The sequence below is a fragment of the Ochotona princeps genome, chromosome 2 (genome assembly GCF_030435755.1).
Source record: "Ochotona princeps isolate mOchPri1 chromosome 2, mOchPri1.hap1, whole genome shotgun sequence".
NCBI classification, from domain to species: Eukaryota; Metazoa; Chordata; class Mammalia; order Lagomorpha; family Ochotonidae; genus Ochotona; species Ochotona princeps.
In genome coordinates this window covers 77,794,568-77,807,215 of record NC_080833.1, presented here as the reverse complement: position 1 = coordinate 77,807,215, position 12,648 = coordinate 77,794,568, and the positions used below count along the sequence as shown (strand labels likewise).

The 12,648-nt window shown below is 43.4% G+C and overlaps 1 protein-coding gene across 1 annotated transcript in view; it reads left to right on the top strand.

Annotated features, from left to right (window-relative positions):
- The window catches only part of TGFBR3 (transforming growth factor beta receptor 3), a 198,771-nt gene extending 193,939 nt beyond the window's left edge, over positions 1 to 4,832 (top strand). Inside the window, exon 17 of the mRNA XM_058659133.1 lies at positions 3,942 to 4,832. Within this exon, the coding sequence (XP_058515116.1) occupies positions 3,942 to 4,057 (116 nt within the window). The 3' untranslated portion in view covers positions 4,058 to 4,832. The remainder of the gene's footprint in view (positions 1 to 3,941) is intronic.
- Positions 4,833 to 12,648: the final 7,816 nt, after the last annotated feature.

Here is a 12,648-nt window from a genome sequence, read left to right as displayed (position 1 = left end):
ACGTTCCCCAAATTTTTCAATTCCAAGAATTTTTCCTATTTTTTTTTATTAAGTAAAAGGGGAAAAAAAAGCTGTTCTTTCCTTGTGGAAGCAGGAATATTAATTCCCTATCTGGGAATACTAATGTAAGCTTATTCAAAGACTGTGGAAGTTTTGACCTTGTGGAGGGAGCATACTGGTTATAAACTTCCTGCAGGTGACTTGAGGGGATCATGTGTTGATGCACCCCCTCATGATACATTCTTTTTAAGTCCTCAAGTTTTGTATAAAACAGGTTTTCCTCTTTTCCTACCTTGAAAGTGTGCATCTGGCTATGGACACTGATGAAAATAAACTGACATGGCAACAAATTGTATTTGGCAATTAGACACCGGAAAGCAAATATTCAGAGACTTCCTAGGCAGGGTGGGGCCGGGTGTTGGCACTTGTCCCGAACGAGAACACAGACTTGCCCCCTGCTGCTAGGAGACCAAGGTCACGTTGCTTTAGCACTGCTAGGTTGAGCACCTGAAGCGCTGGTCACCCAGGTGTGTCGCTGTTCTCCCTTCTCTTGCCTCTAGCTGTGCTGGCAGTGGCATTCCTGAACCTTTGCTTCCCCAGACTCTTCTGAGAGTCAACTTCCTGTTTTCCTCCTGGCTGTGAAAGGGAAGGGTCCCAGCCCCCAGATGTGAGAGAGGAGATTTAGAGAAATCTGCCTACTTTTTGAATGTGAGCTCAGCCATCCCCACTGCTTACATCCCTGGCCTCGCCCTTTCCCTCAGATGTGCCCGATGCCACCATTTCCTGAGTTGTGGGCTCTGTGACATAACTTGGGTGCTTTCTCAGCTTTTTCTACTAGCTGGCTTAGCTCTCAGCTCTCTGGAGTTGGCTAAGTCATTCACTCATTTCCTCACCAGCTTCTAGTGTTTTATTACTGTTGCTTATAATTATTACTGTTGTTTATAATGTCTGCAATAGCCAGGACTAGGCCGGGCCAAAGCTGGGAGCCAGAAACATAGTCCAGGTCTCCCAAGTGACAGGAACGTGAGCTGTTACAACTGTCTCCTAGGATCCCTGTAAGCAGCAATCTAGAGTCAGGAGCCAGGAGTAAATGGATTTTTCTATAACTCCACTTTTGTCTGACGAGAAGACCTTTTTTTCTTGATTTTATCAAAAAGTGCAAGTTTTTACACGGTTGGTTATATTGAGAACTCTAGTGGTTCATGTGAAATTAACCCCAGGGGTTTCAGGGGTGGTACACAGAAGGGGTGTCAGCACTGCCAGGCCGAGGCTTGGGCAGAGACGTCCTTGGCACCTGCAAGATGGCCTGACCCAGCCACCTGTGTCCTGCAGTCTGGCATGTGAGGGACCTCTGTTCTGCTGACGACTTCTTCTCTTTTCAAGATTTATTTATTTTTGGGCCCAGCGGCGTGGCCTAGCGGCTAAGATCCTCGCCTTGAAAGCCCTGGGATCCCATATGGGCACCGGTTCTAATCCCGGAAGCTCCACTTCCCATCCAGCTCCCTGCTTGTGGCCTGGGAAAGCAGTTGAGGATGGCCCAATTCACTGGGACACTGCACCCGCGTGGGAGACCTGGAAGAGGTTCCAGGTTCCCGGCTTCAGATCGGCATGCATCGGCCCGTTGCGGCTCACTTGGGGAGTGAATCATCGGACGGAAGATCTTCCTCTCTGTCTCTCCTCCTCTGTGTATATCTGGCTGTAATAAAATGAATAAATCTTTTAAAAAAAAAAGATTTATTTAATTTTATGGGAAAGGCAGAGAGAAGAGACAAAGATCTATCCACTGATTCACTCCCACTCCCCAATGGCCCCAAAAGCCAGAGCTGAGCTGATCCAAAGCCAAGAGCCTCCGCCAGGTCTCCTGTATGGGTGCAGGGTCCCAAGGCGTTGAGCCATCCTCCACTGCTTTCCCAGGCCACAAGGAGGGAGCTGGATGGAAAGTAGAACAGCCAGGACACAAATGGGTGCCCATATGGGATCCCAGTGCTTGCAAGGCAGAGGATTAGCGAATGAAACCATTGCACCAAGCTCAGAGGTTTTTCTTTTGAACCATGTTTTCCATTACCAGGATGCGAATTTCTACAACTGTGTAAGTTGGAAGACCTTCTCTAACAGACCCTGATTAAAATAAACTGACATGGCAACAAGTTGTATTTGGCAGCTGGACACCGGAAGGCCAATGTTCAGAGACTTCCTGGGCAGGGCATAGCACAGGCACCTGTCCTGAGCGTGAACCTCAGGCACATGTCAGGGTCTGGAGCAGATGGGCTTGCTTCCTGCCGCTGGGAGAGGCAAGGCCTTCTCTGCCTCAGGTCAGGCAGAAGCACGAGAGGGATTTTGAGTGATGTATCATTTGTGAAATGGAAAAGAGGTTTGGTGAATGTGGTTCATGGTGAGCCACATTAGTGTTTCTAGTTGCAACTTCCACTGGGTGTGGATCCACCTGTGGTTGGTAAGGAGGCAGAATTCTCCAAGCCAGAGAACTGTTCACGGTCTCCAGAGTTGGGCTTTGCGGACATCAGAATGGTTAAGAGATTTGATTCCATTCTAGAAATAAAGCTCCCAGTTGGGGCCAGGAGAGAGTGGTGGGCGGGCTGTCGGCAGGGGGGTGGAGGGAGGCTGAGTTAATTTTTTGGCAGAAAACAGCTGGTATTGGGGTAGCCTTTTCCACCCTTCTTGTAGGCATACATGAACCCAAGGGGGATGTGCTGGGAAACAGAAAGAGAGTGACAGTGTCCCCTGCCCCTTCTGGGGGTCCCAGAACAGAGGGCAGAGGGGGCTGGAGTTGGCAGCCAGTATAGCAGCGATGCAGTTCTGGTAGTGAGAACAGGGCAGGCCGTGGGCAGCTCCCCCAGGCCAGGAGCCACGTGGATGATCTGCAGAACTGCTCTATTGGCAGACGCTTCTGAGGGGCCCCAGGAAGGGAATGGAATTCTCCACTCAAGTTTCTCATCTTGGAGGGCAGAATTCTGGCTCACTTGGGTGTTGAAGCTGCTGCAGGGATCACTTCTCAAGGCAGAGGGAAGTGCATCTCCTCGGGACAGGAAGGAGGGGTCCCTGCCCTCTGTAGACCTAGCCCTCCAGGGCTGCTGCACCCGGGAGAGCAAGGGGAGACAGCTTCTTAGCCATTGGTGCGGCCTTGGCCTTGCCTTTTCAAAAAAAAGCCGTGTTTTCTGCGAGAGAGCCCCCGTCGCTTCCCCCTGCCTGGCACTATTTCTCAAAGCCTGTGCTGTGGCCAGGTTTCCTGGCGAGAAGACTTGACTCCAGGGCTTTTGCGCTGTGAAATGCAAACCATGTGTGTGACCCGAGGTTCCGGGCCTGTTCGAAGCCAGTGGGCCCCGCAGCAGTGCCACAGCCGTGATGGAAAGCATGCATTGCTGCCCTCCACACAGAGCCTCAGCGTGCAAGGCCAGTGCTGGCTGCCAACCCAGGGATCCTACGTACGAGCGACCAGACCCTTTCCCCAAAAAGGCTTTTCCTATAGCAGCCTCCCCCATCCCCCTTACTTAAACAGAGACACTGTGCTGAAGCTGGAGCCAAATCCAGGCAGCCACCATCGCCTTGGGTTTTTAACAAGTGTGCTGTGATACAGGCCCTCCCTAACCTCGGTTTAAAAATCTTGGCCTGAACCCCCTCCATGAAGTGGTCCCTGTGTAGGTGCTGACCAGCAGCTTCCTGTGATCCAGATGTTTTACCTAAAATCCAGGGCATCTTCCTCTTCCCTGCGTGAGGCTCTCTAAACAAAGCAACCGTGCACAAAAGTCTGAGAGCTTGGCATATGGTGTACTATCTGGGACAGGGGCAAGCTGCTTCTGTCTGTGGCTTAGTGCAGCACAGGATAAATGACAGCGGGCTAGAGGAGGGGCAGAGAGGGTGTGGTTCTCTTAAGCATCACACACCAATAATGTGCATCTTGTTTTCCATCCTTTCCGGACCTGCAGGAGAGACAGCAGGCAGGCAGCAGGTCCCCACGTCGCCGCCAGCCTCAGAGAACAGCAGCGCAGCCCACAGTATTGGCAGCACCCAGAGCACCCCATGCTCCAGCAGCACCGCCTAGCCCAGCCCAGCCACTGCCCACCAACGGCAAGGCTGGCAGGACATCGTGGTCAGATTCAGCAGGCTTGGTTCTGGTTCCCTTGTAAAGTGTGAGGGGATTTCAGTATAAAGATCACCTTTTGCATTTGCACCCCTGTACTCCCACTGCACGGTCGATAGAAACATGGCCCCCGGGCTTATGTATAACACACTAGAATCGTGTATGAGGAAGCTAAGGTGATAGTCTGCTCCCCTAGTCCCTCCCAGGCCGGGGAATGGGGTGGGGGATGGGGTTCAATGTGAAACACATGCCAGTTTTGAAGATGCTGCTTTGTCCGGGTGAGAACATCCATAATTTGGGGCCCTCGAGTTGTACCCAGACTCGAGGAGTAGGTAAAAGGGAAGAGACAGACAGTAAAACCAATGAGACAATGCCACCAAAAAAGTCTCTCTGTTATCTCAGCCAGGATGGGAAGCACCGGAAATGCTTCAAGGCTTTCTGGAATGTTCCTCCTTGTCTGGTTGACACTGCATCTGGCTGCTCCCTTCTGACTCTGTCCCCCGTGGGGATGGATGTGTTGGCTTGCTGCTGCCGCCGTTGGGGACTGCATCTGCCACACATCAGGGTGACATTCCTTTCTTGTGCCCTGGGCCAAAACCAATGCTGATGACTGGCAGCTCCCTAAATCTTCCCCACACCCGCACACACCGACTGCCAACAAAAAATGTCTTAATGCAAGCTTTATATTCCTTCTAGGTATATAGAAATTGAAAATGATCCAAATCGAAAAGTGCAGAATTGTGTCTACTTCTGACATTTGTAGTGAATAACATCGTGCTTATATTGGGGGAAAAATTCAATTCTAGGGGTGAGGAGGAATTTGCACAGTGATACATGTATGCAAGTACGAATATGTAATATGTCATACTCAGCACATTTGTGTTTTCAGTGGAAGAAGAGAAAGTTTCCCATTTGAAAATGTCCTGTACTTCCAGTTGGAACTTATTAACTTGTATTTGGTAAAAAATGAGTGTTTTTACTCCAAGCATGTCCAACTTTCTAATAGGCCATTTGGTAAAAACAAAGCTGGTGTGAGGTACAGACGCGTGTCAGGCCTCCCTGTGTTGTCACTCATGTGAACAGCATTGCCACTTCTGCCCAGATGGTGCTGAGGCCCGGAAAAAAGCACTCAGAGGGATTCATTCATTCTCTCACCTTAACTGCATATCCCAAACTCCGAAAAGATTTGTGGTGACTTTGATTAAATGATGCCACTTTGCAGCTAAATAAGCTCACTGATAATATCTATGTTTAAAAAAACAACACCAGAGAGAATATTCCATGCCTGATCATCAATTGTTGAAAGATAGTTACATTACACATTATGTATTATTTTTCCAGAATCCCCCCTAAATCCTGTAAGTGTAACAATTTAGATTCTACCCTTTTAAAATTCATATCAAAACTCATTGCCCTGACTATAAAGATGTTGTGAATGGAGCCTTAAGGAGGAAATGTTGATGGAATTCAAAACCTGAGATCCGTGTCTACATGGCAAATGAGTAAATGGAGACTGACAAACATTGAGTAAGAATTATATCCCAGATTAAGTAATAATTTGATTGACCTGATGGATATAGACATTGAATCAGGATAATTTTAGCCAAACTGATGATTTTAGGACTGAAATGTCTAGGCTGTCTGATTGATACATTAAAATTTTCTCCAAATGATCACAAATAAATAAGGAAGAGATGAGGTTAGAGATTTTCTTCCTTTAACTCATTTTGCTAATGTAGAAGTGTCAGAGTGGAGGACCTGGATTACGCTACCTGTGTTTGAGAATAATGCGCTTTGCCTAACCTTCAGCAGAATGTATTGTTTGAGCATATTCTATGTATAAAAAAGTTTAAAGATGTCTTCAAAGAAGACTAAAGTCTTTAAGTCACTTATAGCTATATTTTACTACAAAAATTTGTGTATAAAGATATATTTAAGTGTTCTAGATAAATTTAAGTTACTCCATATGAAATGTTTAATTTCAGTTACTGTGAAATCTTTGGATCAGTCTTTGCTTTTAAAGAAACCCTTTATCATCTTGTTTAAAAAATTAACTATTAGGTATTAAAAAGATTCATTTCTTAGATGGGCAGGGTTAAAAACTTTTGTAATATATTTAAATGTATATTTTTGAGAGATGCTACATTACCAACTTTATAAATAATTTTAAATTAATTTACAAATTTATAGATGCAAACCAAAAGATTTTTAAAAGAGAGAGAGAGAGGTAAAAGTGACCTTTTATTTGCTTGGAACTCATTAGCAGAAGTATTTCTCAAATCCAGAAATCTGCATTGATAAAACATGATCCCATACTGGAGAATAAATGTTGTGAACTATTTCTGAAAACTGAACATTAAAATGTAGGATAACTTCCCCCTAGCTTCTTGTTACAGCATTTCTGATTGCTTCATACTTCACGGTTTTAATATAAAGGACAAGCTGTACTTTTATAACATGTTCTACGAGTGTCTGTAACAGGTATATATTCCCAGTGAACTATTAGTTTCCTGAAATCCTTGTCACTTCTACAGCATACACCTTTCATTTGCAGAAGCCAATATTGCTGTTTTGTTTGATGCTAAAACTGTCCACTCCAAAAGCAGATTGTCCATGTCATAACCTGTAGCTTTTCATCAGGTTCTGTTTGCCACAGCCAGATGTTACTATGTTTGCAAAAGTTATAGAGAATGCTTCTGTCTCTTCCTATAACATTTTTCTAAACAGAAAATACTTTTTTCCTTGGCTCATAAAAAAACTGCAAAACCTTTTCCTGTGTGTGTTCTTAGCAGGCATGATTGTGAGTGCATGTGGGCTGTGCACACACGTGCCAGTCTTTTCATACTGTAACTACCTCATGGTTTGAATGGTGATCGTACTGCTGGGTGTGTTAACAGAGCACATTTTGTTGGGTGAGTTGCGTATGTGATTTTTTTTCCTGTTTATCTAGGGGTTGTTCATGAAACTGACAGATGTTTTGCTAAAAAGGACTATTATCAGTTTCCAAATACAATGCTTCTCTCTTCTGGTTTTTCCTGAATGAGCCTGATTTTGTTGCTGTTGTTCATTTTCTAGGAGGGTAAAAAGAATGCCCTTAAAAATCCCTGTGGCCAGTTTGAACACCCCTGTTGTATTCTTTCCTCTGTTCAATGTGTCGGCAATTTTGTGAACATGCTTAGATGTATAATTTTGATAATCACCATTTTAAGTCTTTTATCTGTGCATAATAAAAAAGTATATCTTGATGAGTCTCTGTGTTTGGTGTCCTTGTCACGATGACATTCCACCCACAGGCTGCAGGGGTGCTGTTCTCATTGGGACTTCCTGTGGAAGTGGGGGGTCATCAACCCCAGCTGTGTGGAGGAAGGGTGTGGGGTGCAGAGCAGCCTGTGAGGACAGAAGCAGGGAGGGAGCAGCAGGACCTGAGCCTGTCAACCCCTTCCTGAGCCTTGTGTCAGTCTCATTGAGTTGGGGAAAGAGGACTCATCGATGAAACATCTACTGTTTTGCTCCCTCCGTGGACCCCAGTGCTGTTTCCAGCATCCCCTCTCCTAGCCTGGTACCACCCTCTTTACCAGTTGCCCAAGTTCATAACCTAGGAATCTAACTGGAGCCTCTTTAGCTCCCCCATTCCCTAACTGAGAAGTCCAAGTGTATTCCTTTATCCAAACCACCAACTTCACCTCCTCCCTGAGGAGGGCGTCCCTGCCCGGGAGTCATTATCTGTGGAGCTGAATGCCAGCATCCTGTCTTGTTTGCTTCCAGTTCTTTCTCCAACACACATGCAAAGAAACCTAGAAAAGATGCAAATCATGTCACTTCTCAACTTGCTGCCTTAGTGCAATCTCCTCAGCATGAATCAAACAGGAATAATCTGCCTGGTTTTCCAAGACTTCTCCTCTTACCTCTAGGAAGCTCAGTTCTATTTGGCACACCCCACAGTGGAACAATCTGCGTTGTAAGAGCGATTTTACTGCCAAAGATTGGAGTATAGCATTGAATAGGGTTTTACAAACCACACTCCCATATCTTCCTCCTCTTTCCAGAATTAGTGACTGCAATGGTTTGGGGTCAAACACAACTCATCCTCCGCCCCTGACACTGGGCATGCCCACATCACAGGAACAGTGTGAAGGGCTGAAGCAGCATTTCGCTCAAGAGGTTGGAGTCCTGTGACAGAGGAGAGCTAGCCAGTCGTCAGTGCCAAGATTGCTGCTGGAACCAGCTCCATGAATGAGGCATAAGGGAAATCTTGTCAAGACAGTTGATTTTTTTTTTAAACACCTTTATTTGCTTTAAAAACATAAGACTTCTTGTACAATAAAGCATAAGCATGTTTCATCTACAAAGTCAGAATATCTTCCTCATGGAACACGCAGGAAGAAAGGAAAAACACACATATGGCAAAGTAGTCACAGATTACCTCTAAAATAATTAAGACTTTCGGCCAGAAAAATTAATCTTTTGAAAACAAAAGTATAACAATAACAAAAAGCCATATTTCACACCTGGTACTAACAGTAAACATTCATAGTACAAAATTATCTGTTAAAATCAAATTCCTATATATTGAAAGTATTAATATCATCAAAATACCCATTGTACTTAAAGCAATTTACAAGCTTATTGCAATCTCAAAATACCAAAGACATTTTTTTCTCATATCTAGAACATTTTTTTAACTATTTTTCGGATTGACATCATTTCATAACAGCCACATCAATCACAGCATGAATAACAATAGCAACAACAAATTGTAGCACCTTGATTAAGTAATGTGCCACTGAGTAGGCAGCACATGCTTAACTAAAAGGAAACACAGAAGTCTCTTAGGAACTATGTTGCCATTGCATACTCCATGGGCACTTGATGAACTCCACTAGAGAAAAGAAATTATTTGGAAGCAAACAAACCGACATAAAAACATCAGAACATCTGAGACACAGCCAAAACAGCCAACAGACGCTCAATGGACCATGGAGTTACCCTTTCCATGTTGGCTTCCTTATATGAGAGAGAATATATGGTATTTATTCTTTTGTGATTGACTCATTTCGCTGAGCATAATGGTTTCTAGTTGGGACCACCTGATTTTAAATAGAATAATATCGTTCTTCTTGACAGCTGAATAATATTCCATTGAGTAGATGTACCACAGTTTTTTTAACCATTCTTCCTTAGACGCACATCTGGTTTGTTTCCATGTCATTGCTATTGTAGATTGTGCTGCTGTAAATATAGGATTACAGATTCCTTTCTCATATGCAGATTTTACTTCTGTTGGGTATATTCCTAAGAGCGGGATTGCTGGGTCATATGGCAGGTTTATTTGCAATTTTCCAAGCACTCTCCATATGGATTTCCACAATGATTGTACTAGCCTACACTCCCACCAGCAGTGAAGGAGGGTACCTTTCTCCCTACATCCATGCCAGCATGTGTTGTTTTTCGAATTCTGAATGTAGACCAGTCTCACAGGAGTTAGGTGGTACCTCAAGGTGGTTTTCATTTGTATCTCTCTGATGGCTAGAGAGCCTGAGCATCTTTTCATATGTTTGTTAGCCATTTGAATCTGTTCTTTTGAGAAATGTCTGTTCATTTCCTTTGCCCATTTTGCTACAGGGTTTGTTTTTTCACTATCCCTGGGTTTCTGAAGCTCTTTGTAGATCCTAGATATTAGTCCCCTGTCACTTGTGTAGAATGCAAAAATTTTCTCCCATTCTGTTGGTTGCTTCTTCACTTTTTTAATTGTTTCCTTTGCTGTACAGAAACTTTTTAGTTTGATATAGTCCCATTTGTTCATTTTGGATTTGATCGCCGTTGCTTTAGGCGTCTTTTCTTAAAAGTCTTTCCCTGTTCCTATATCTTGGAGTGTGCTTCCTATGTTTTCCTTTAGTAGTTTAATGGTTTCTGGGTGTAGGTTTAGGTCCTTGAGCCAATTAGAGCTGATTTTTGTATAGTGCGACAGTTGATTTTCTGCCATTCTACTCACCTTGTATCGTCAGAAACCTAAGAACTCAACATCATCACTTTCTCAGTAGACATACTTAAATCACTGGGGTAGATCAGGCTATTGTAGGAGGTGAAAATCAAACAGATTTTTCTCTTTTGGCCAAATTTTACACCCCCTTTAGTCACTTGCCTGGGGACTATGGACACTCATGTTAACAGCCTTTTTCTGAACTTGGACATACCAATTCATAGGGGTGGGCTTGTTTACCACCATGGAATCACAACAGACACGCTCAGCAGTTGCCTTTGCCCTCCTCAGGAGTCTCCCTCTGGGTCTATGGAGAATTCCTGCTCCTGAAGCTTTGCAAAACTTCACACGTTGAATTTAGTCAACTCATTATTAATGGGCACTATATTATATATAGCCTTATATTCTAGTGCTTATTTATCACAAAGAAGAAATGGTAACTTTATCTTCACAATAGGAGATTTGGACATACCATTCTCAAATTGATAAAGCAAGATTTGGTTATGGAAGGTTTGAATACTGACCGCCACCATTAAGCTTAATCCTCATGCTCCTAAATGTACATGCAGAATATTTATAAAAATTGACCTCCGTGGTGGCATGGTAACATTACAGGCTAATTCTCTGCGTGTGGCACTGGCTTCCCATATGGGCACCAGTTCTGGTCTCAGCTGCTCCACATCCAATCCAGCTCCCTGCTTATGGCCTTGGAAAGCAGTGGAGGGTAGCCCAAGACCTTGGACCCCTGCACCCATGTGGGAGACCCAGAAGAAGCTCCTGGCTCCTGGCTTTGGACTGAATCGGCTCTGGCCTTTGCAGTCATTTGGAGAGTGACCAGGAGGTGAGAGATTCCAACTCTGGCTTTCAGGTAAAATAAAATCTTTAACAACAAGAAAAACTGATGTCTACTTTATGCTGAAACTCTCAGCAAGTATCTCGTAACTTCATCATACTGCTTGAGTCACATTGCACATAGTTTAAATATCACTGAAAAAGGATAATCTTGGAATACTCAACACACTTTGAAGTTTTAAAACACCTCAATAGTTTGTGATTCAAAGGAGAGCTCATAATGGAAATTAGAAGATAAACAGACTTGACTCATAATTACTGTATTTAAACTTGCAATTAAAGAATAATTTATGAGTACTTTGTAACTGTTGGTTACTTAAACTAGAAACAAAAGCTTAGAAATGAAAGAGCATTCAACATAACAAATTCATTATTACTGGAAACAGGCAAACTTAAATAGAAGCAAATTATCTTGAAATGGACAGATATGTCACAGAGAATTGATAAAGTATTGCCATGAAGAAATTTAATAAATCAGAAAGCTTCAGGGTAAGTAATATATGTGGCAGAGCCATGTAGGTCCTGCTGGACAGACAGAAACCATGCTGGAGTCTTCAACAGAGAAATTCCTAGAAGGGTGCTGTTACACAGGTATGGAGAGCTGAGAAGGCAGAAAACATTGAGGTTAATACATGTAGGAGGAACCACACAGCTAGGGCTGGGATTATCTGAACTTGGAAGTGGTTTGCTTCAGTTCCAGCATCTCCAGGCAGACAGAAAAGCATGGATTAGGAACTAGGGGACAAACTTAGTAATTTAGTAAACAACACAATTTCCTGGGAAAAATTGTAGCTTGCCACAACTAGTTTAAGAAGAGACAGCAAGTGAAAATCAATCTTTAACCATTAAGAAATTAAAATCTGGGCTGGTATTGTGTAGCCTATAAAACTGCTGCTTTGTATTGTTGGCATCCAATATGGGTTCTGGCTCAAGTCCTGACTGCTCCACTTCTGAGTCAGTTCTCTGCTAATGGCTTGGGAAAGCAGTGGAGGATGGCTCAAGTGCTTGGGCCTCTATACTCATGAGGGAAGCCTGAAAGAAGCTCTTGGCTCCTACTTTCTGGCTTCAGCCTAGCCCAGCCTTCACTGTTATATTCACTTGGGCAATGAACCAGTAGAGAGAGGTCTCATCTCTCTGTGACTCTCGAATAAAGAAATCTTTCAAAATAATTAAAGCATAACACAAAATTGAAACAAAAATGCACATTCAGATGATAGTACACATAATTTCTACGAAACAGTTAACAAATAGGTAATATTGGTATGCTAATAATTCTTTTATTTGGGTGGTGGAGGAGAATGGCAGGTCAAAGGGAATAAGCCTTAATATTAATATTTATTGCCACATAACTTTCACTAAAGGTTTCACAAGTCACAGTGCCCCAGGCGATGGATGAGAGTGCCTTTCTCCTGGCTTCCTCAGCCACCGGGGCAGGTCAGAACAAAGCATGGGCTCCTGGCATCTGATTACATAGATTTAAATCTGGCCTCTGTTACTGACTGGCTGAATTGCTCCCTTAATAATAATAATAAATACTTCTTTCATTGTTTTTAATATTAATCCCTATAAAGTTCTGAATGTACACTAATCATTCAGTAAATATCCACCCTCATTATTAACATTATCTGTTTCACGTTTTGCCAAGATGATGGTTGAAAAACTGTATATCATTATTCGAATTTGTATTATCTGTGTTGGCAGTGATTTTAAGTTGCTATTA